Source organism: Crinia signifera, chromosome 2 (genome assembly GCF_055691185.1).
Source record: "Crinia signifera chromosome 2, ASM5569118v1, whole genome shotgun sequence".
NCBI classification, from domain to species: domain Eukaryota; kingdom Metazoa; phylum Chordata; class Amphibia; order Anura; family Myobatrachidae; genus Crinia; species Crinia signifera.
The window spans coordinates 16,579,907-16,603,708 of NC_139218.1; the positions used below are offsets into that span (position 1 = coordinate 16,579,907).

Sequence of the window (23,802 nt, forward strand, 5' to 3'; positions counted from 1 at the left end):
AAGTGGAGAGAGATAAATGACCAATAACAATCAGCTCTGCAATTTTTCAATTGCAGCCTGTAACATGGCAGTTAGGAGCTGACTGGCTAGAACTTTATAACTCTCCAAGGCTAAGTGCATCAAACCTCTTATCACTTTGACTCCAATCTTCCTTCACGTTGGGTCCTCGGGAGTTACCAATGCTCCTCTCACAATGTGGTTGTCCCCTGATCAATACACTTACTGATTTCTAGCTTCCTGGTTGCCATAGTGACCGCACAACTATCAAATGTCAGTACCAAGTGTCAGTTACACTGTATCAGTTGCAGCATCCTCTAGTGAGAGCAGCTTCCCAGGCTGAGCAGCCAGCCATACTGTACCTGCCCACAGATGGTGAGAAGAGAAGGTCCAGGTGCTACCAGCAATGTCCAGCGAACAGGAGGTAAGTGGCCGCTATATCATAATAATTTCATGTCCAAACTCAGTCTATTCCATTTGTGCAACAAAGTCATGTACATTTTATATGACAAGATTTTACTGGGGAGTGGATCTAGTTCTCTGAGAATATAAAGTGTAAATATGTATAAACACGTAACACAAATATTAATATAAAATAAACAAGTAAATGAAAGTTGATACATTGCAGAGTCTCGGTCCCCCCCCCCCCCCCCCCCCCACAACTGCACATAACACCAGGATTGTTTAATACCAGAACTTGGTCATTTGGGGACAGAATGAATGAACCTTTTCTCATTGTTGTTTTGCCTTGTTTATGGTGTTTTGTGTGTTTTTGTGATTGCTTTGTGCGCTTCTTTGTGTTATACACGGTCAGGAAACCCTGGAACATTGCAATATATAATTCAGAATCTCTTTTATTCCAACTTTAAATGGTGTTTTACTGTTTTCAATTGATAAGTTTACACCAATTGTTTCTCTCACTAGATGTCCGGTACGTCACAAAGAAATCTTCCTGCTCTACAGGGTCAGACACACGGAGCGGGACGTCTAAGCGATTTTGACTACATAGTCAAAATCGCTTAGAAGGTTAGTAAATCGCTTAGAAGGTTAGTAAAAATCGCTGACATGGTTAGACCCATCGCCCTATGGGCGGTAGCGATTCGCGCCGCTGCTTAAGTGAATATCGCTTAATAAAAACGAGTTGCCAGGGAAGGATATTTTGACTAGATTGCTGACTGTCTAGTCGCTGGTGTTCACTGCTGAGGGCGATCTTCAATTAAATACTAACCCAGTATGTTCATTCTAGTATAGTCAAAATCACCCACAGATGAAATGCTTAGTCAAAATCGCTGGTGCATTTAGTCAGTTGCTCACTAGCAAAAATTGCTCCGTGTGTACACCCCTTAATCAGTGGCGTAGCTACCGCTCCGCAGCCCCAGCGGAGGTGGGGGGGGGGGGGGATTTTTTTTGGCAGGGGGGAGCTACATTTCTAGTTACACCACTTCCCTTAAGACCCTGCTCTCCTTTCGCTCTGTAACAGAAGACTTGGAGCTGGGTAGACTCTGAGATAGTCACCGGTGACTTGGCGCAGCACCTGGTCCGTGCAGTGTCCCCAGAAGACACCTGCTGAAGACCAGCTCATCCGGGGCTGCGTCGGCTTTTCTGTGTTGATGTTGCATTATATACTGTACTGTCAGATCCGTCATATGTGATACGGTCACTGGGTCTACAAGCATAAGGTAAACGCCACTAGGTTGACATGCATGAAGGTCGTCATTACTGAAAGTCGACATGCAGGAAGGTTGACATGGTTTAGGTCAACAGGGTCATTAGATCGAAACAAGCATTAGGTTGACGTGGGGAAGGTCGACAATCAAAAAGTCGACACAGGGTTTTTCACTTTTTTTCTGAGCCGTCATGTGCCGACAGGCGATATTTCATGCCCGACCATGCACGAAGGTGTGGTGGGAGAATAAAATAGTGTGCCCAAAGCATGGCGAGAGTAGAGAGCTATGCGAGGGGATGAGGTGCTATGTATCAGTGTCCATGTGGACTGTGTCGACATTCGTGTAAAAAAGTGCAAAATCCCGTGTCGACCTTCCCCATGTTAACCTAATGCTTGTGTGGACTTAATAACCCATGTCGACCTTCAGTCATGTCGACCTTCATGCACGTCGACCTAGTGGTGTCGACCTAATGCTTGTCTACCTAGTCCATGTCTATCCAATGATCCATACCCGTGAACTCTGCTGTACCACCCCTAGCTCAGCATTATGATTATGTGGGTAAGACGCACAGCAACCACAAGTACCAGCATGTCAGCGATGGACTTTACAACCATGTTAATGGTGAATGGTAAATGCCCAAAATGAATGTTCAACCTAACAGGTAGGGGTCATGGGGTCAACAGTTTGAAGGTCGACATACATTAGGCAAGCCCCCCAAAACTACAAAAACAGGGTTCATGGTGCTCGGCCACACTCCTACATCTAAAGCCGCTCCACCCATGGCCCTTCACCTTCTTTTGGCTGTACGTGGCAAGACTCGCCTCCAGGACTCGAAAGGTTGGGAGGTATGCGTCTTGCAGACAACCTATCTGGTGCACAGGTGCAATCATTACTAACTGTCACATTTGCCAGACCACCTAGCTGGAGCACAGGTGTAATCATTAGTAACTGTCACATTCCCAGACTACCTAGCTGGTGCACAGGTGCAATCATTACTAACTGTCACATTTCCCAGATCACCTAGCTGGTGCACAGGTGTAGTCATTACTAACTGTCACATTTCCCAGATCACCTAGCTGGTGCACAGGTGTAGTCATTACTAACTGTCACATTTCCCAGATCACCTAGCTGGTGCACAGGTGTAGTCATTACTAACTGTCACATTTCCCAGATCACCTAGCTGTTGCACAGGTGCAATCATTACTAACTGTCACATTTCCCAGAACACCTAGCTGGTGCACAGGTGCAGTCATTACTGTCTCATTCCCCAGACCACCTAGCTGGTGCACAGGTGCTAGCATTACTAACTGTCACATTTCCCAGATTACCTAGCTGGTGCACAGGTGCAGTCATTACTAACTGTCACATTCCCCAGACCACCTAGCTGGTGCACAGGTGTAGTTATTACTAACTGTCACATTTCCCAGATTACCTAGCTGGTGCACAGGTGCAGTCATTACTAACTGTCACATTTCCCAGATCACCTAGCAGGTGCACAGGTGCAATCATTACTAACTGTCACATCTCCCAGACCACCTAGCTGGTGCACAGGTGCAGTCATTACTGTCTCATTCCCAGACCACCTAGCTGGTGCACAGGTGCTAGCATTACTAACTGTCACATTTCCCAGATTACCTAGCTGGTGCACAGGTGCAGTCATTACTAACTGTCACATTCCCCAGACCACCTAGCTGGTGCACAGGTGCTAGCATTACTAACTGTCACATTTCCCAGATTACCTAGCTGGTGCACAGGTGCAGTCATTACTAACTGTCACATTTCCCAGATCACCTAGCAGGTGCACAGGTGCAATCATTACTAACTGTCACATCTCCCAGACCACCTAGCTGGTGCACAGGTGCAGTCATTACTGTCTCATTCCCCAGACCACCTAGCTGGTGCACAGGTGCTAGCATTACTAACTGTCACATTTCCCAGATTACCTAGCTGGTGCACAGGTGCAGTCATTACTAACTGTCACATTCCCCAGACCACCTAGCTGGTGCACAGGTGTAGTTATTACTAACTGTCACATTTCCCAGATTACCTAGCTGGTGCACAGGTGCAGTCATTACTAACTGTCACATTTCCCAGATCACCTAGCAGGTGCACAGGTGCAATCATTACTAACTGTCACATCTCCCAGACCACCTAGCTGGTGCACAGGTGCAGTCATTACTGTCTCATTCCCCAGACCACCTAGCTGGTGCACAGGTGCTAGCATTACTAACTGTCACATTTCCCAGATTACCTAGCTGGTGCACAGGTGCAGTCATTACTAACTGTCACATTCCCCAGACCACCTAGCTGGTGCACAGGTGTAGTTATTACTAACTGTCACATTTCCCAGACCACGTAGCTGGTGCACAGGTGTAGTCATTACTGTCACATTTCCCAGACCACCTAGCTGGTGCACAGGTGCAGTCATTACTAGGTGATCTGGGGAATGTGACAGTTAGTAATGACTGCACCTGTGCTCCAGCTAGGGGGTCTGGCAATGTGACAGTTAGTAATGACCACAGCTGTGCACCAGCTAGGGGGTCTGAGACATGTGTCAGTTAGTAATGAGTCTGACTACAGCTGTGCACCAGCTAGGTGGTGCACAAAATGTCACATTTCCAGACCACCTAGCTGGAGCACAGGTGTACTCATTACTAACTGTCACATTTCCCAGACCACCTAACTGGTGCACAGATGAAATTATTACTAACTGTCACATTTTGAAACATGTGCTGCATTCATTCCTAACCAACACATTATCCACAGGTGGCCTGGAAAACATGGACCAGTCCTACCCCCCCTTTTACTAAAGTTCTCTAGTCCACTTTCCCTGAAGCACCTATCATCATCCCTTGCTCAGACCCTTCCCCATTCCAGGGTGTCATACACACTTATGTCACAAGGGGTCATTACATTGAGATTCTCTAGTGTTCGGCACACTGTAAAGTCGTCATCATCATCAGCCTGCGGAGGTGGGACCAGCATCTGATCTCTGTAATGGGCAGATACGCGCTGGTCACTTGCTGCAGGACTCTGCAAGGAAACAGAGAGTACCGGCAAGAAGGTTTCCACCAATCCATGGACAACACAAGAAAAATGTCTACATGTAAAATGGTCGACACACCAAAAGGTCGACATGAGTTTTTCAAGTTTTATTAGTGTCAATTTATACATTTGCGCACGTAGACCCCGAATTAGTGCCTCTGCTTCCACGTGGAAGGTAAAGTATAAAACAGTTAAAAAAAGGAACACAAATCGTGAAAACCATGACCATGTCAACCTTGTGCTTGTGTCGATCTATTGTAAATGTCGATCAATAGTAGTCAACCTCTTGACCTTTCCCCCGGATCCCTTATAGATGATAATATGGTATTATAGTCCTTGCTGCAATATCATCATCATTGTCCCATAGTATAAATCCTGGGCAGGACTATGCAGATACGTTACTTCATCTCCTCTCTTCCCAGGCTCCAGCTGAAGTTCCTGCCTCTGGTAGTTTGGAGATCGTGTCTGTTTCGGAGGAGGAGCTTCCCGCGGTGGACATCGCCTTCTCCTACTTCCGCTTTTTCCTAACACAAGCAAAACAAACAAAAGTAGATCCGCGAGAAAACAGATCAGGTGAGACCGGTCCCAACCTACACTACTGAGCCCCACCATCGCACATCGGGTGGAAAACATTAATGGTTGCTAAACATCGATGGTCAGTGGCGTAGCGGCTCATTTATCAATAAGTGATAAAGCTCGTGGACGCTAAAACTTGCGGCGTATACATTCCACTCCCAACTGTCATGTATTCAGCCCCTAACTGTCTTGTGGTCTGCTTTTGTAATGTGTTCAGCTCCCAAATGTCTTATGTTCTGCTCCTGTAATGTGTCAGCTCCTAACTGCCATGCGCTTAGCCACTAACTTGCATGTGTTTGGCTCCTAACTGTCTTGTGGTCTGCTCCTCTGATGTGCTCAGCTCCTAACTGTTTTGTGGTCTGCTCCGGTAATGTTTTCAGATTCCAACTGCCATGTGTTCAGCCCCTGTCGTGTTTTCTACTCCTATCTATCATACACTAAACTCCCAACTGTCATGTTCTTCTCCCAACCGTCATGTGCTCTGTTACTAACTGTCATATATTCAGCTCCCAACTACCATGCATTCTACTACCAACTGTCATGTACTTGGCTCCTAACTGGCATGCATTCAATTCCCAACTGCCAGGTGTTCAGCTCCTATCTATTATGTGTTTCAAAAAAGATAGATGGGAGCTCATTGGTTGGAGCATTATTTATCATGCGCGGGTTGGTAAATGGGCCCTTTAATCTGGTGTGGTATAGGGTTCCGACAGTCGGGATCCCGACAGTCATTAGCCCGAAGTCGGGATCCCGACTGCCCGGATTCAGACAGCATGGTGAGCCCAACAAAGCCCCTTGCGGGCTTGCCACGCTGCGGGCACCTATTCTATTCTCCCTCTATGGGGGTCTTGGACCCCCATGAGGGAAAATAGTGGGTGGCTGTCAGGCACCTGTCTGTCTGCGTTTTGACGGAAGCGGTACATCTGTCAGAATGAACTTAGGTCTACAGTCATTAGGTCGACCCCACTAGGTCGACTGGCAGGAAGGTCGACCTGACTTAAGGTCGACATGGGCCAAGGTCGACATGACTTAAGGTCGAATTTGCATAAAGGTCGACATGAGGAAGGTCGACTGGTCATAAGGTCGACATGGGTTTTTCACTGTTTTTTTATCCGAATATCGACAAAGTCGACATGGACACAGTTGGCAATGAGAATCGGACCCTCGCATCGCTCGCTTCGGGCACGGTGCCTCGCTGCGCTCGGCACACTATTTTATTCTCCCACCACGCCCTAGTGGATGGTAGGGCATGAAATACCGCCTGTCGGCACATGTCGGCTCAAAAAACAGTGAAAAACCCATGTCGACCTTATGACCAGTCGACCTTCCTCATGTCGACCTTTATGCAAATTCGACCTTAAGTCATGTCGACCTTGGCCCATGTCGACCTAGTGGGGTCGACCTAATGACTGTAGACCTAAGTTCATTCTAATAGATGACCGCATCCCGTTTTGACAGTCGGGATCCTGGGGGGGCTCACCGGATCGGGGTAACGTTGCGGAGGATGCAGGAACACATTCGCATTTGATGTTGTCTCAGTGATCTCCTCCGTTCCAGCCAATGGAACTTTTTGATGACTTTCAGCAGAAATACTTCAACCTAACAGGAGAGGGACTTAAATGATCGCTGTTCCGACCGGCGAGATAACCTGGCGGCTATAAATACACATTTCGGGTTTTATTTCGGGTTAGGGAATTGTGCGCTATGTCTAAATTGCTTCCCATTAATTTCCCAGCTGCTGCTTTTATTGTCCTGTAATCTGGAGGGTTTCCAAGTGCAGATGTTCATTTGCTTAAACTTGTAATCTTGCCAGGGGGAGAAAAGAGCTGAGTTCTCTCTCCCTCCCCATCTGTCCCGCCAGCTACTCCTCCTAATTACTGGAGACAAATGCACTGGAGAGCGCAGTTACAGCTCAGCCGAGCCTGCAGGAGCGAAGCAAGAGGGATGCTGCTGTATACTGGGGAGTGTGATGTCATAGGCGGAGCACCTGCGGCCATCGATGTTTTACAACCATCAGTTATTTTCTCTCAGAATGATGAGAATGTTTTACCTGTTCAGTGGCATGAAAGTGATGGCTGCCATTGTCGCATGCTGTATATCGATGTTGGCGATGCTAATTTAGCTGTGGATTCCACAAGGTGTACCCTCAGTCGGTAGCTGATTCCCAAAGCGCAGATCTCCATAGATCATATGCACGGCTCACACAATCCACTGTACTGAGATCTGACATACTGCAGTCATAATGTCAACATTGCCTGAGTGTCGATATTCAGAATGACGACATGACATGTGTCAATGTGGTCACGATGTTGACACTGTGAATGTTGACAGGTAGAATGTCAACAAACCATTTATATTTGTCTGGAGCTGGGGTTATGCTGCGGTTGGGGTTAGACTTGGGTTAGCCTGTGGTTCAGATTAGACTGGTAGGTTGACGGTACAGTTAGGGTTAGGCTGCGGTTAAGATTAGGATATGATTAGGTTTATGTTGCCGCTAGGATTAGGCTGCAGCTAGAGTTAAGCTGGCCATACATCTACAGATCGATTGTCAGATTGGGCCAATTAGAACAAAATCCTGGTAATATCTGAATGACAGTTTTTGGCAGTTTTCCAGCATTTCAAAGCAAACGGTCAACTGTCATTTACTCTCATCCATTACCAGGATTTTGTTCCAACCAACCCAATCTGACAATCGTTCTGTAGATGTATGGCCAGCTTTAGGCTGTGGTTAGGATTAGGCAGCGGTTAGGGTTAGGATTAGACTGAGTATATGGTAGGGTTAAGCACTAGTGAGGATTAGACAGCAGTTAGGGTTAGACTGCAGTTAAGATTTTGCTGTGGTTAGGATTAGGCAGCGGTTAGGGTTAGACTGCAGTTAGGATTATGCTGTGGTTAGGATTAGACAGCAGTTAGGGTTAGACTGCAGTTAGGATTATGCTGTGGTTTAGGATTAAGCAGCGGTTAGGGTTAGACTGCAGTTAGGATTTTGCTGTGGTTAGGATTAGGCAGCGGTTAGGGTTAGACTGCAGTTAGGATTATGCTGTGGTTAGGATTAGGCAGCGGTTAGGGTTAGACTGCAGTAAGGATTTTGCTGTGGTTAGGATTAGGCAGCGGTTAGGGTTAGACTACAGTTAGGATTATGCTGTGGTTAGGATTATGCTGTGGTTAGGTTTAGACTGCAGTTAGGATTATGCCGTGGTTAGAATTAGGCAGCGGTTAGGGTTAGACTGCAGTTAGGATTATGCCGTGGTTAGGATTAGGCAGCGGTCAGGGTTAGACTGCAGTTAAGATTTTGCTGTAGTTAGGATTAGGCAGCGGTTAGGGTTAGACTGCAGTTAGGATTATGCTGTAGTTAGGATTAGGCAGCGGTTAGGGTTAGACTGCAGTTAGGATTATGCTGTGGTTAGGATTAGGCAGCGGTTAGGGTTAGACTGCAGTTAGGATTTTGCTGTGGTTAGGATTAGGCAGCGGTTAGGGTTAGACTGCAGTTAGGATTATGTTGTGGTTAGGATTAGGCAGCAGTTAGGGTTAGACTGTAGTTAGGATTAGGCAGCGGTTAGGGTTAGACTGCAGTTAGTATTATGTTGTGGTTAGGATTAGGCAGCAGTTAGGGTTAGACTGTAGTTAGGATTAGGCAGCGGTTAGAGTTAGACTGCAGTTAGGATTCTGTTGTGGTTAGGATTAGGCAGCGGTTAGGGTTAGACTGCAGTTAAGATTATGCTGTGGTTAGGATTAGGCAGCAGTTAGGGTTAGACTGCAGTTAGGATTATGCTGTGGTTAGGATTAGGCAGCGGTTAGGGTTAGACTGCAGTTAGGATTTTGCTGTGGTTAGGATTAGGCAGCGGTTAGGGTTAGACTGCAGTTAGGATTATGTTGTGGTTAGAATTAGGCAGCGGTTAGGGTTAGACTGCAGTTAGGATTATGCTGTAGTTAGGATTAGGCAGCGGTTAGGGTTAGACTGCAGTTAGGATTATGCTGTGGTTAGGATTAGGCAGCGGTTAGGGTTAGACTGCGTCTATGGTAGGGTTAGGCTGTGGTTAGGATTAGGCTGCATTTATGGTTAGAATCTGTGAATGTTAGATTTTGTGAAGTCAACATTCTGCAATCCCGGCTACCGGATCACCTCATTTTGGCTCATCAGTGTGCAATACGCTTTCCGATCAGCCAGACAATCTTATTTGAATAATGAAAGTACATAAAGAAAAATCCGTGGGGTCCTGAGCATAACCAGACCTGGGCTCAAAGAGCCGGTCCTGGTTTTAAAAAATCACGGGGCAAACGACTAGGGGTCCCCCAGATTTTTTAAAACAAGCACCAGGCTGAAGGGCCGGTCCTGATTCCCAAAATACGGGGGACAAAACAAGTAGGGGTCCCCCGTATTCCAATAACCAGCACCAGGCCCAAACCGCAAGCAGGGTGATGCCACAGCTGGGGGGAGAATTTTATACAAGTCAAAGCATTAACCCCCTGACTGGTCAGCCTGGGCAGGGATCCTGGAGAAGTGGGGACCCCCCAATGAAGGCCCCCCCTCCAGAATTTACCTGCACAGGCTGAAGCCCGGGGCTGTCCCCGATGCCCCTTGGGTGCTGGGCATCGAGCTGATAAATGTGTAAAAATAGAACAAACTATTGTGTATTGCTGTGGAACTACTAGTCCCAGCAACACTGCACTGCATGCAGGGACTTGAGAACCACAAATCCCAGCATGTGGGGCATTAAAGGGCCCGCTGGAACTTGTAGTTCCTCAACAGTACAAATAGTGAAATAAAAACACACACACAATAAAAGTATAACTTTATTACATACTGAGCCCATTCATACACATACTTACCTACCTTGACACATAGGTAGGTCTCCTCCATCCTCTGGTCCTGAAGAAAATCCATCTGGGTACAAAGATGTAAACATATATTCTGCGTCTCCTCCTCAGTCCGTGCAGGGCTTCGCGTTCAGGTTTTTTTTATTTTGCCAAGTCCGCTGGATGCCTACTTGAAACAAAGAGGACGTGATCTACGCCAGAGGACCTGGTGAGTATGGATTCCTTATGGGTCCTCCAGCGTCGATCACTCCATTTGCCGCAAATTCGCATCCCATTAAATAGTCGAATTCTTCCAAAAATACGGGATTTTGAAAAATTCGATAAGGTGCGATGTCGGAACCTTACTAAAAATCCTATCCTATTAAATCTCACCCCAAAAGTCTACTGGCCGGGAATGCTGGGACTTGCAGTTCCACCGCTGCTGGCGACGCTCAGCTTTCCGACCTCTCTGGCAGAGCCCAGTAACATGCACTCGATGTCCTCTGCTTTGTGTAAGTGTCATTGTCACAATGTCTTTTTTAAATGCTTCCTCTCCAGAAAACAGAGAAAATGACGAATCGTCAAAGTGCCATCCCATTATCCCCATGAAATATCTCATTATCATCCTTCTTGTTGTTCTCATTATTGCCCTGGCCATCGCTACGGGCCTGATTGGTGAGTACGATTCATTATTCAGCGGCGTCTCCATTAAATTGTCAAGGATGAAATGTTTTACAAGCCACTTGAAGAAGAGAATAGAGACTTTTCGTGGTCTCTTTTTTCATTAAGCAAAGCGAGCTGACCTTTCTCACCTTCATTGTCTGCCTGCGCGATGAATGGCCGATGACTTGATAGCTTGTTTATCAGCGTATTAATGGTTTAATTGGACAGTAGACATTCATTATATCGGATAACTATCACGCAGTCTTCTATTTAGCGAATATTCACCGTCCAACAGTTGCCATGTCTGGTCCCTGTGCAATTTCAGCAGACATTAATCTTCCTCAGCTCCCCTTGTAAACGGCGCAGATCACTCTGAAGCGGCTGCGTCCTGTCTGGTGGGCATTGTATAAAAGGCAGTAGCCAATGGGAAGTCATTTGTTTCACAGCTTAGAATGATCGGAAGCCTCTGTTCTGTACAACTCCCCCTTCTCTCCTCATTCTGAGCAGACGTTTGCAGGAGCGTTTACGATTCCCAGAGATGAGACAAATGGCAGGCGGCCTTTCAAACGGGCATTGGCAAATGATTTTTCTCCCCTTTTGCTCCATGCGAGAGACAAAGTATCCACAAAATTTGTTTGAAAAAGCACAGTTAGGAAATGGTTGGCCGGGACTTTACCTCTCCTTAAGGCCTAGTACATAGACTCCGAATTATAGCCCCCAACTGTCACTTTTCAAGCAAAGCCTGTAACATGGCTGTGGAGAGAACCCCTATCAATCACCGCTCAGTGAATCAATGCTATGCGCACGCACACTGCGTCTGTTTATGTCAGACAGAGGGACTAGAGGCATGGCCAGCAGCTCACAGAGGGCTGGGCATGCCCCCATAGTGACAAAAGCAGGGGGAGTGGCTAGCCATCATGGCATTCATATGAGGCCACACCCCTCTGCAGAGGCCACACCCCCTTATCACACAGGAGTCCTGCTTCATTTATTTAGAATGGGAGGTATGCAGTTAGGAGCTGATTGGCTGGTACTTTGGGTAAGATACACCAAGCCTTGTAAAGTATCACAGAATGAAGACGATGTAACACATGTTATTTGTTCTCCATTTCCTTAGTACATTATACTTGTCCTGGGAAGCTACATTGCCAATCCTCGTCACAATGTATTCTCAGAACAAAGCGCTGTGACGGTGTCTTCGACTGCCCGGACGGAGATGACGAATTGAGATGTGGTAACAATCGCACATTTATATGTTTGATTTGGTTATATTATATATACAGGTACATTGAAATGGTTGAAAATAAATTGTATGAAAAAATAAATAAGAAATGCCATGGATTGGATGGGATCAGATGGTAAACACATCCAATTTGGGCTGATTTCTCACCCCATCAGTCTGGATCGGGTGAAATCGCCCAAATCGGACAAGTGTGTGTGTGAGATATATATATATATATATATATATATATATATATATATATATACACAGGCAGGGGGTAGCAGCGGCTACGAGTCGTTTGTTGGTTTGGATAAGCCCCGAGTGCCTCTGCTACCCCCTGCCTGTATTTGGGACAGCACATGCTGCACCCCTGCCGAAGGCACCAGGCCCTGAATGTGTTTATGAGGAGAGGAGTGCCAGCCTAGTACAATATATATATATACTAGGTGATTCATCGCGCCCTACGGGCGCTCTTCACACCGGCGTAAGGGGCTACGCCCCTTAATTTGTGAACATTTGTATTGTGAGAAATATGGTTAGAATTGTATGAAAGATGCCCTGTATTGCAGCTTCTGGCAGTGGGTGAGGGTCCAGCGTGGCAGCACAGGAGTACCGGACGGTGGCCCTGAGTCAGTGTCTCCTCCTACTGGGTGGGAGTTAGGGTGCATGAGAGCAGGAGGCTGGGACATGAGGCATGATAGGGGTATGTGGGCAACACAGCGTCAGCGATTACCCAGTGGTGGAAGTTACGGTTCAGGAGAGCAGGAAGCTGGGTAGTGATAGGGGTGTGTGGGCATACGGGGGACTAAAGAGGGTGGTGGACACTGTGCAGCTTCTGCCAGTGGGTGAGGGTCCAGCGTGGCAGCACAGAAATACAGGAGTCAGTGTCTCCTCCGACTGGGTGGGAGTTAGGGTGCATGAGAGCAGGAGGCTGGGCGGTAAAGCATGATAGGGGAATGTGGACAACACAGGGTGAGCGGGTCTCCACTGGTGGAAGTTACGGGGCAGGAGAACAGGAGGCAGGGCAGTGTCCTCCCACATTGATGGCAAAAGTATTCAACATCGGCCATAAACCATCGATTATTTGAAAATCATTGATGGTCGATGGGCATCCCTAGAACTGGAGGAGGGTGGGGGACAGTATGCAGCTCCCGGCAGTGGGTGAGCGTCTCCTCCCACTGGGAGGGAGTGAGCGTGCATGAGAGCAGGAGGCTGTATAATAGTGGTATGTGGGCAAGACATTGATAAAAGTTGTGGCGCTGGTGCAGAGGGCAGTGGGGAAACCTGCAGTGCGGCAGCCAGGGCCGGATTTCCCACCTAGGGGCGGTACCTGCTTGTGGTGGTACAGGATCCCCCATTGTCACGGGGGTACGTGAAATGCGGGAGCGGGGGCCGCGGTGGTCCGCTGGGGGGTGGAATTGCCGGAAGGGGGTCTGGGGGGTCTGCAAATTGCGGGAGGGGGGGTGGTGTGTGGGGATCCGCGGTTAGCGGGAGGGGGCGGGGGTCCGCAAATGGTGGGCGGGGGGCGCGGGGGGGCTTGAATCGTGGGAAGGGGGGTCCGCAAATTGCGGGAGGGGGGTTGTCGGGGTTAGTGAATTGCGGGAGAGGGGGTTGCGGAGGTCCGTGAATTGCGGGAGGGGCGCGTGGGGTGCCGTGAGTCAAGGGGGGGTGGTGCGGGGGTCCGTGAATCACGGGAGGGGTCATGAATCGCAGGAGGCGGGGGTCGTGGGGGGGCTGCGAATCGCAGGAGGGGGGGTTGCCGTGAATTGCATGAGGGGGGCGTGAATCAAGGGAGGGTGGGCACAGGGGGGTGGTGCGGGGGTCCGTAATTCGCGGGAGGGGGCATGAATCGCGGGAGGGGGGGTCGTGGGGGGTTCCGAATCGCAGGAAGGGGGGTATGGGGGGTGCCGTGAATTGCGTGAGGGGGGCATGAATCGCGGGAGGGGGGGTCCCCGAATGTGTGAATTACGGGGCGGTCGCAAATCGCGAGAGGTGCCGAGGGGGCCCGCAAATCGCGGGAGGGGGGCGCTACGGGGGGTTTCGTGAATCGCGGGAGGGGGGGTCGTGGGGGGTTCCGAATCGCAGGAAGGGGGGTATGGGGGGTGCCGTGAATTGCGTGAGGGGGGCATGAATCGCGGGAGGTGGGGTCCCCGAATGTGTGAATTAGGGGGCGGTCGCAAATCGCGAGAAGTGCCGAGGGGGCCCGCAAATCGCGGGAGGGGGGCGCTACGGGGGGTTCCGTGAATCGCGGGAGGGCGCGGCGCGAATTGCGGGAGGGGGGTCGCAAATCACAGTAGGGGGGGGGGGTGTGCCGTGAATCGCGGGAGGGGGGGTCGCGGGGGGCCCTTTTAATGCCGGGAGGGGGGGTCGCAGGGGTCCCACGAATCGCGGGAGGGGAGGATGCAGGGGTCCTGCGAATCACGGGAGGGGGCTCGCGGGAGGGAGGGGTCGCTGGGGTCCCGCGATTTGCGGGAGGGTCGCGGGGTTCCCGCGTTTCGCGGGAGAGGGTGGTCGCGGAGGTCCAGCGAATCGCGGGAGGGGGTGGTCGGGTCTGGGACGGATATTAGACAGCACTTACATCGACAGCCATTACATCGACACCATTAGTTCGACAGCTCAATAGGTCGACATGGTTTTAGGTCGACATACCATTAGGTCGACATGTCAACCGCAGTGCACATGGTTTCATCTATCTAAGAAATATATTGTCAGAAAGAGTGAACTAGAATAAGGGCCTCAGTTCCTGCGGGAGCCTACTGAAAAATAGCCCTGTATATATATATATATATATATATATATATATATATACATACACACACACCACATGAAATGGCTTGATTTGTCCCTCTGTACCTTAGTCTCTAGGAGACCTCACAGGCTCAGCGCTGCCTTTGATAAAAACCCTCCCATGATGAGGCTGCTATTGCTGCTGCTGTCCTCCACGTAGGGATGGCCATCAACCATCGGTGATTCAAAATCATTGGTTTATGGCCTATGTAGAATAGTTTTGCCATCGATGGGGAGAACCAGATGGTTTCCCACCATCGATGTCCAGCTTAATCAAATAGGGTGAAATTTAATAGGTTGAGAGATTCAGAAAGTGAGAGATTTGGTAAGAAATCTCCAGTTTTTATAAAGCGGCAATCATTTACACTGCAAAATCACACTGGTTTTGCAGTGTAAATGATTGCCACTTTAAAAAAACGGGAGATTTCTTACCTAATCTCTCACTTTCTGAATCTCTCAACCTATTAAATTTCACCCATAGTTTTGTTTTAATTTTTCCCCAAGGGGCCAGGACAGGGAGTGTAACTACGCCCCCGACATCCATGATGCCCCGCCCCCGTGTTTTGATTGGCCAAGAGGCCAATCAGTGAACGAAAATGGATCAATATGTAAAAACATTGATAGTCATCCATTGCATAGTATGACACTATCAATGGCCAGATGCACTATTGCCATTGATGGCAAAGGCAACAATGGCCAGCCCTCCCTCCATGGGCCTGAGAAGCATGTGATGAGCTCCACCAATCAGTGCTCCGCACAAGCTTCTCAGCCTCTGACCTCTTGTGCAAAGTCTCATGGGTGAACTCCCAGTAATGCATTGCACACTTGTGCAGTCAGTGTGCCTTGGCTCCCGATGCTCAGCACCAATAATCATTGTCTCATTGGCACATAGGTGAAGCTGCAGCACTACCCCACTCCCATGCACAAAACCTTTATTTAAAAACTAAAATAACAAAAAAAAAAAAATTAAAATACATGACCCCCTGTGCCCCCCTTAATCTGCCCTCTTTCATCAGGATGCATCAAGTCTCGCAATTAGATTTGGTACAACCCGTAAGCTTCAGTTGTCAACACTGGCGGATCCAGTGGTGGGGCACAACAGCATAATGTATCGGGTCAAGGAATTTGCATCTCAGCCAGACTGCAGTAGGAATGTAAAGTCCTGGGTTCTAATTCCAGGTCCACACAATGGGCCTGATTCTGGGTGGCTCAGTAAACAAGATTGTAGCCCCGCCCCGGGAGAATACCTGCCCCCCCCCCAACCATTGAGGGGATGTTTAGCAAAGACACATCCCTCTTGCATGCCGCCGATTCTCAAATAAAAGTTGGTCTCAACTGACTTTTATTTGTGGGCGCCGGGACGAAGACATGGGGATGCCTGGCATTTTCATAGGGACACCCATAATCAAACACTGGGCGTTCCCATGGCCAAGTGCCACCGCCAGTGCGAACGGTCCAGTGAATAACTTGCCACTGCCATTCGCAGTTGGGGTTTGCATATGCGCGAATCCCAAACATCTGGGCATCATGGCATGGGCTGAATTCGAATCACTGCTTGAGATCCAGAATCGGTCCCTTTATACATTTATGATACAAGCGACTTATATAAAATATCCTTGAAAATATATCCTTACATTTGGTTAGTACTAATGTCACCCAAGATAATTGCAAAGTAGTGATGTCAATGCTGCATAATGTGACTTTATATTTGGCAATCAGTGACGTCATATATGTGACATCACATGTTGTTTTCAGCTTCGCTATAAAGATATCTGTCACCTATTTATATTCATCGGTGCGCGGCATTGGAGCGCTGTCACTGTTCTCACAAGCTGTGTGTAATCTTGCAGTGAGGACGAGTGGACGGAACGGGGTGCTGCAAGCCTACATGGCCGGCTCTTGGAGAACCTTCTGTTCTGATGGCTGGAAAGCTCTGTATGGGAACCTGACATGTAAGCAATTAGGGTTTTCCAGGTAATACGGATCTGCTTGATGCTGCATGCTTCCTCGGCTGATGTAGCTTTAGGAGAACTGCTGTTAAACATTGCCGATGGTAATTAGAAATAACCCAACAGTGATGTATCTATAATCAGTGCAGTGCACATGGGCTCCTGGGGATATAGTCAGATGGTCCCCCCAATCATTAGCACCTCTCTGATATCCCAGCTCTTGTGTTCCCCCAGTTGCTGTATAATCATTATTTTATTAACAATGCTATATCTAATATTTATTTTAGTAAGACCAACCTGTAGCCAATCACCGCAGATGAATATTCACAAAGTAAAAGTGCATACACGTGGTGCAATTTGGGCTATGGCCATATTTTCTCTTCGATTTCACTTGAACTCCCTGGAGCCCAGAACCATCCAATATTGACTATATTCACTTGAGATGTTGGCCATATCTCAGTGCGAATTTGACTATACTAGAACACTATAGACTATATACGAAATAGTAAAATTGCCTTGCCTGCACAGTCTATTTTTCTTTGTGATGCCAATCTAACGGGGCCACGTATCGGCATAGCAAGCTGTATACACATGGGTCAGACCTGATCGGGTCCACCGTAGGCCTGTTCTTTTCTGCAGCAGTCACCCATAGGGTACCTGTTTAAAAAAAATATACTCACCATCCCTCCAGTGTAGATTGTGTCCTCTTTGGTCCATGTAGCTGTGGAAAAAAAACAAAAGCTGAATCCTGTATCCAGTGGACTGAGGTGCCGCAAGTGTGTTTATACAAGCAGCCCCTCATTGCAAATGAGAAAAGTCCCTCAGCTAATCAGAAGTGGGCTCCAGGGGAGCTCCACACCTGATAGGCTCTGCGCAGCTCCATTGATGCAGATTTTATGAATTTAACACTGGTGTCAAAGGAGGGAAAGGTTACAAGTGGAGGGAAAGGTTACAAGTGGAGGGAAAGGTTACAAGTGGAGTACCCCAGGGATCTGTACTTGGACCGGTGCTTTTTAATATCTTTATTGGTGATATTGCAAATGGAATTGAGGGTAAAATGTGCCTTTTTGCAGATGACACAAAGGTATGCAACAGGGAAGACACACCAGGAGGGGTAAAACAAATGATTGAGGATCTAGGCAGATTAGAGAAATGGTCAAGAGAATGGCAACTACAGTTTAATGCCAAAAAATGCAAAATCATGCACTTGGGTCTCAGAAATCCAAAGACTCAATATAGTATAAATGGCACTATAATGGAAACTACTGAGGAAGAGAGGGATCTAGGTGTCACTATTTCAGGGGACTTAAAAGCAGGTAGGCAATGTAACAAAGCAATGAAGAAGGCAAGTCAGATGCTTGGTTGCATAGGGAGAGGTATCAGCAGTAGAAAGAAAGAAGTAATAATGCCACTGTATAGGTCATTGGTACGACCTCATCTAGAGTATTGTGTTCTGGAGGCCATATCTCCAGAAGGATATAAATACATTAGAGACTGTACAAAGAAGAGCAACTAAAATGGTGCATGGCCTACATCACAAAACGTACCAGGAAAGACTAAAAGATCTTAATATGTATACTTTAGAGCAGAGAAGGGAAAGGGGGGACATGATAGAAACTTTCAAATATATCAAGGGCTTTAACAAGGTGCAGGTGGGAGACATTCTTCACAGGAAGAGGAGCAACAGAACACGAGGACATGCACTGAAACTAGAGGGAGGAAGATTCAGGGGAAATGTGAGGAAGAATTTTTTCACAGAAAGAGTAGTAGATAAGTGGAATAGCCTCCCAACAGAGGTGGTAGACGCAAATACAGTAGTACAATTTAAACATGCTTGGGATAAGCATATTGCTATCCTTACAAAAAAATAAGGATCAAATATGGTTTGAGGTAACATGTTTAAAAAAAGGGGCAGACTAGATGGGCCAAGTGGTTCTTATCTGCCGTCAAATTCTATGTTTCTATGTTTCTATGTCTATGGTGAGAACCGACAACTCAGTTGCCGGTTCCCACCATAGATGCCCATGTTAAATTTATAACATGGGCATCTATGGAGCCGCGCAGAGCCTATAAGGCGTGGAGGTCCCATGGGAACACCCAAATTCCCTCATTCTCCATGAGGGGCTGCAAGTGTCAAAACACTTGCAGCTTTTCAGTCTGCTGTATTCGGGATTTGTTTTTGTGGACCCTCTTGGATGCTACTTGGAACGAAGAGGACATGATCTACACTGGAAGGATGGTGAGTATATATTTTTCACAGGTACCCTATGGATTACTACTGAAGAAGAGGACAGGCCTACGGGGGACCCTATAGGTAAGCATGTTTGTATGTATGTATGTATGTATGTATGTATGTATGTATGTGGTGTGTAAAAATCTTCTGTAGAAGGACTAAAAGTCCCAGTGGGCCCATTAATGGCCCACATGCTGGTACTTGTGGTTCGTCAAGTCCCAACTTGCGGGGGAGGCTTTCTGTGCCTTGTAGTTCTACTACAAAACCCAACATCTATTTTTTTTTACTTAAGTCCTTTTTACAGTGGCGTCCACTTCCCAGGAATGTCGGGGGTACCCCTTTAAAAGGTGGTCCCCACTCCCCAGGTACCTGGCCTGGGGTGAGCAGTCATGGTTTCATGTTTTGGCTGGGGGAGCTATACATAGTTCCCCCCAGCAGTGGCATGGCACCGCAGGCTGTTGGAGCCTTGTGCTGGTTTCCAAAATATGGGAGACCCCTACTCCTTTTGTCCCCCCTGTATTTTAGGAACCAGGACTGGGCCAAGAGCCTGGTACTGGCTATAGAAATAAAGGGGGACCCTATTTGACGCCCTCCCCCTATATTTGTGCAACCAGGACCATATCTTTGAGCCCGGAGCTGGTTATACTCGGGAGGGGGGACCCCATGCCGTTTTGTTTTTGTTAAATGATATATTTATTTTTCTACATTTATTTTCCATTCGTATTCATCTGAATTAGCAGCTGTATTCAGCCCTATGAATGTTAGTAAATGAGCACACCACCATAGCACTCATGGCCATATACCGCCAAGTTCTATCTATGGCGTATTCATTCGTACACCAGATTTTGTCTGAGCTTGTGGCAAATCAACCGAAATTTGGCTGATAGTAAATTAGCAGATGGTAATTTACCAGCCGTATTTTAGATTAAATTGAAGCATTCATACCCATTCGATCTTAAACCCCATTCTCACTGCAAGGCAAATTACCGGGTCTAACATGTCGACCCGGTAATTTGTCTTTTAACACAAATTTTTTTGCAGTGTGAACTGTCTGCATACACGGATCTATAAACACGGGTAAAACCCTTCCTTTTACCCGTGTTTGAGATCCGGGTATGCAGACACAGAATGACCCGTTCACACTGCCAAAAAACCCGTGTTAAGAAGCAAATTACCCGGTAGAACAGCTTCATCTGGGAAAACTAGCAGTGAGAACGGGGGTCCGTCGCCACAGCTCCCGACATTTAAATGCCAGGTTAAAGCCGTGTAGTTCACACTTGCAGTGTGAATACGGTATAAGTCAATTTACCTCTTAAGATCCACCTGTAGCCAATCAGAGCAGAAGAACATTCACAAAGTAAGATCCACCTGTAGCCAATCAGAGCAGAAGAACATTCACAAAGTAAGATCCACCTGTAGCCTATCAGAGCAAAAGAACATTCACAAATTAAGATCCACCTGTAGCCAATCAGAGCAGAAGAACATTTGCAAAGTAACATCCACCTGTAGCCAATCAGAGCAACAGAACATTCACAAAGTAACATTCACCTGTAGCCAATCAGAGCAAAAGAACATTCACAAAGACCCACCTGTAGCCAATCAGAGCAGAAAAACATTCGCAAAGTAACATCCACCTGTAGCCAATCAGAGCATAAGAACTTTTACAAAGTAAGATCCACCTGTAGCCAATCAGAGCACCAGAACATTCTTAGAGTAAGGCCATCGTATAGCCAATAAGAGTATTAGAAGATGCCTAAAGACCAAACTATAGCCAATCATAACATTAGAAAGTCCTGATTAAGATTAAGGACACTTATACGGCCTACACACATGCCGAGATTAAGGCATTTTCTAAGCGATTTTGCTTAGTTTGGCAAAGTCTCGGCATCGGCAGGGTTCTCCCACCGGAGAACACTGGCGCTGTCTGGTCGCTTAGCACACAGAGCTGACAGCTCGCTCTGTGTGTGGTCTGTCAGCTCTGTGTGCTATGCGATAGCGGCGCAGCACAGCCCGACCTAGCATAGCTAGGTCGCCCCACACACATCGCTATGTGTGTAGGGTCCTTTAGGGTCCCTCGCTGTATCTGCACCTTGTGCATGCATGATCCAAACCAGGACTAATATCATAAACTCTCGCTGTATAATTCGGTCTATGGGGTCTTGTGTCCCTGTAAAACACGATTATTGCATTCCCCTGAAAGGACATTTCTTATTGCTGCTACGCTTTAAGTCAGGGGTGGGGAACCTCAGCCGGTCTGAGTGGCCCTCCCACCCGCCTGGCGGCTTTGCCGGGAATAAAGTACAGGAGAATTCTCGCGAGAGGTCGGTGGTTCTCGCGAGATTTCTCTTAATCAACAGCAGCCGGAGACTGTCAGTCCTATTCAGTGGCAGCCGCCAGAGCGTGGGACGGCTGCAGCAGGACAATTTGTAAGAGAATTTTTTTCATATTGCTCTGAAAGGTTTATTCCCCATACAAATGGCCCTTGGCACAAAAAGAGGTTCCCCACCCCTGCTCTAAGTGATGGACAACACGAGAAATAATCTGCATGTGAGGAATGAGCCTTACAACAAAGGCTTGAAATCCTTATAACAAACTTGTCTGGTTTCTGATTTATATATTAAAAAAAAATTATAATTTTGTATAATATTTTTGAAAAATTACGTTTCTTTTTCCTCCTAATTTCAGACGCGCTATACCATAATGTCTGTAGCTAATACTGACTGTACTTTGTAGCTTCATGAGCGCTTCCTCGCTGCCGGTGGATGCTCTCGAAGAACAGTTTAGACGAGACTTTGTGTCAATCACACAATCGTCACACGTGGAAGCCGCGATGACGCTGATGCAACATGTTATACAGGAAAGGTTGGTGTTAGTGCATAATGATGGAATAATGGCTGATGATATACATTTATCAATCCCCCGATGACTGACAGAGACAGATAATGTGCCGGTGGCTATACACCAGCCTGATTCACACTTTGAAAGTCGGTATTATTAGTCGGCTGAACAGATGCGGTAGACAAAGTCCTGATTGTAAAATGTGCGCTGTAGGGTGATGCTGCTACCGTACATGTGTAGGGTGTGGCTTACCTGGCGCTTCACCCACTCACCTTCAAGCCAGGGGCCTGATCATTGTCCGTTATGGGCGCGTTTCACCGGCAGGAATGGTCGTTTCATCATCTAAACTCCAGAAGAAGCAATGTCATCTTCAGATGTCTTTGGTTCCTGGTGTTTCGCCCCGTTCTATAAGTAGGTCTGTGGTTGCGAAGAGATTGGACTCCTCAGCCTCCAATGCACTGCATACCCTGGGGCCGTTCGCATGCATACTCTCAGGTCATGCACTGTACCCGGCTGGTAACACCACTGATTGTAACCTTGTCCAAAACATGGCGAGCGAAGCAAGCCCATAAGGTTAAACATTTGTACTGATCATGGTCACAAAACATGAGATATACAAGATTTGCCCCCCCCCCCCCAAAAAAAAAAAATTGAAGTCAACCTTTGCCTGTCAACTTAAGCTCTGTCCACCTTTCATAATGTTGTCATTTTGCACCTGTCGACTAATACATGTCGACTGTTTGGTGTTGACCTAATAACTGTTGACCCATTGATCCAAGCCCAGACAGGTAACAGTGGAAAGCAGAGGCATACCTAGATATTAGTAGGCCCCATAGCAAAAGTTTGTAAGGGCCCCCTATTTTGCACCAGATGGTGATAAATGAATGTAAAACATATTAGTAAGACAGCAAAGATGGGACCCCTTCAGCTCTGGGCCCCATAGCAGCTGCACCCCTTGCACCTATGGTAGTTATGCCCTTGGTGGAACGTATCACCGATACAGAACATTTGTAGTAGTATCGGCATAGTGGAGATAGATGCATTATGGGGCAGCTGGGCCTGCACCTTGTACAATATGGAATTATTTCGGTAACTAGGTATCCACAGCTGCAACTCACGGGAATTATTGTAGGCCCCCAACAGCCTACGTGAGCATGAAACAATCAGGGGTAGAGCATATATTATTTTATTTAAAAAGTGCCCAATGTAAATGGTCAATAAACGCAATAAATAATATCTTAATAACAAACCATTTATATTCTGTGGCCCTGTGAGTTACCACGCGGGGCCCAAATGAAAACCCTCTCTAGACTTGTCCTTTCTGATGGTGCTCATGCCCAATATTTAAAAGGACAATATTTTTAAGGCTTGGTTACTTGAAGCAGGGCAGAATTTTGGGGTCAGGCCGCCCCTAGGCACCAAACTTTTGCCTATTTGCACTTTTGGGATGGGCCAACCCATTCCTGGTTGGCCCATCCCCAGCACTCAGTCCCGCTGCCCGGCTCAGTGCCTCCACTCGGCCTGTCAGCCTCTCCACCTGCTCCCGCAGCCGCTGGTCCTCGCCCTGCAGGTCGGTGACGGAGGAGGAGAGCAGCCCTGCCAGCACGTCTTCCAACTGCCTCTCCAAGCTACCAGTACTCCTCCATTTCCACCTGCAGTGTCCCCCTGTCACCCTCCTGCCGGAGGCTCCTGCAGCTGGTGGCCGGTCACACCGACACCTCCGCGCTGGGTCCATGGATGGGCAGGAGGGAGAGTGCATGCCGGCAAGGGGAGCCCCAAGGAGGGAGCACTAGCGGCGGCTACAGCACAGGTACCGCTGGACACCTGCTAGCTCGTGGTCTCTACAGGCAGCTGTGCAAGGGGTGATGTCAGTGCTGCCGCTCAGTCATCTGATGCTGCTACCCATAGGGACCCAGAGCTAGTGACATGTACCGGGAGAGGCTCCTAGCTGCCTGCTGCCCTTAATTTGTGCCACCCCTAGGTCCGTGCCTCACGGCCCTAGTGGCAAAATCTGGCCCTAACTAGAAG

At 47.7% G+C, this 23,802-nt stretch overlaps 1 protein-coding gene across 3 annotated transcripts in view; it reads left to right on the plus strand.

Moving 5' to 3' along the window:
* Positions 1 to 202: 202 nt before the first annotated feature.
* The window catches only part of TMPRSS3 (transmembrane serine protease 3), a 63,209-nt gene continuing 39,609 nt past the window's right edge, over positions 203 to 23,802 (plus strand). Inside the window, exons 1-6 of one of the 3 annotated variants that reach the window (XM_083171641.1) lie at positions 203 to 421; positions 5,132 to 5,282; positions 10,641 to 10,757; positions 11,863 to 11,979; positions 16,605 to 16,728; positions 21,670 to 21,798. In XM_083171641.1, coding sequence (XP_083027767.1) covers positions 404 to 421; positions 5,132 to 5,282; positions 10,641 to 10,757; positions 11,863 to 11,979; positions 16,605 to 16,728; positions 21,670 to 21,798 — 656 coding nt within the window. In that variant the 5' untranslated portion in view covers positions 203 to 403. Of the gene's footprint in view, positions 422 to 4,570; positions 4,885 to 5,131; positions 5,283 to 10,640; positions 10,758 to 11,862; positions 11,980 to 16,604; positions 16,729 to 21,669; positions 21,799 to 23,802 lie in introns of those variants that run through there. The other 2 variants (XM_083171640.1, XM_083171642.1) reach the window with 2 other exon arrangements.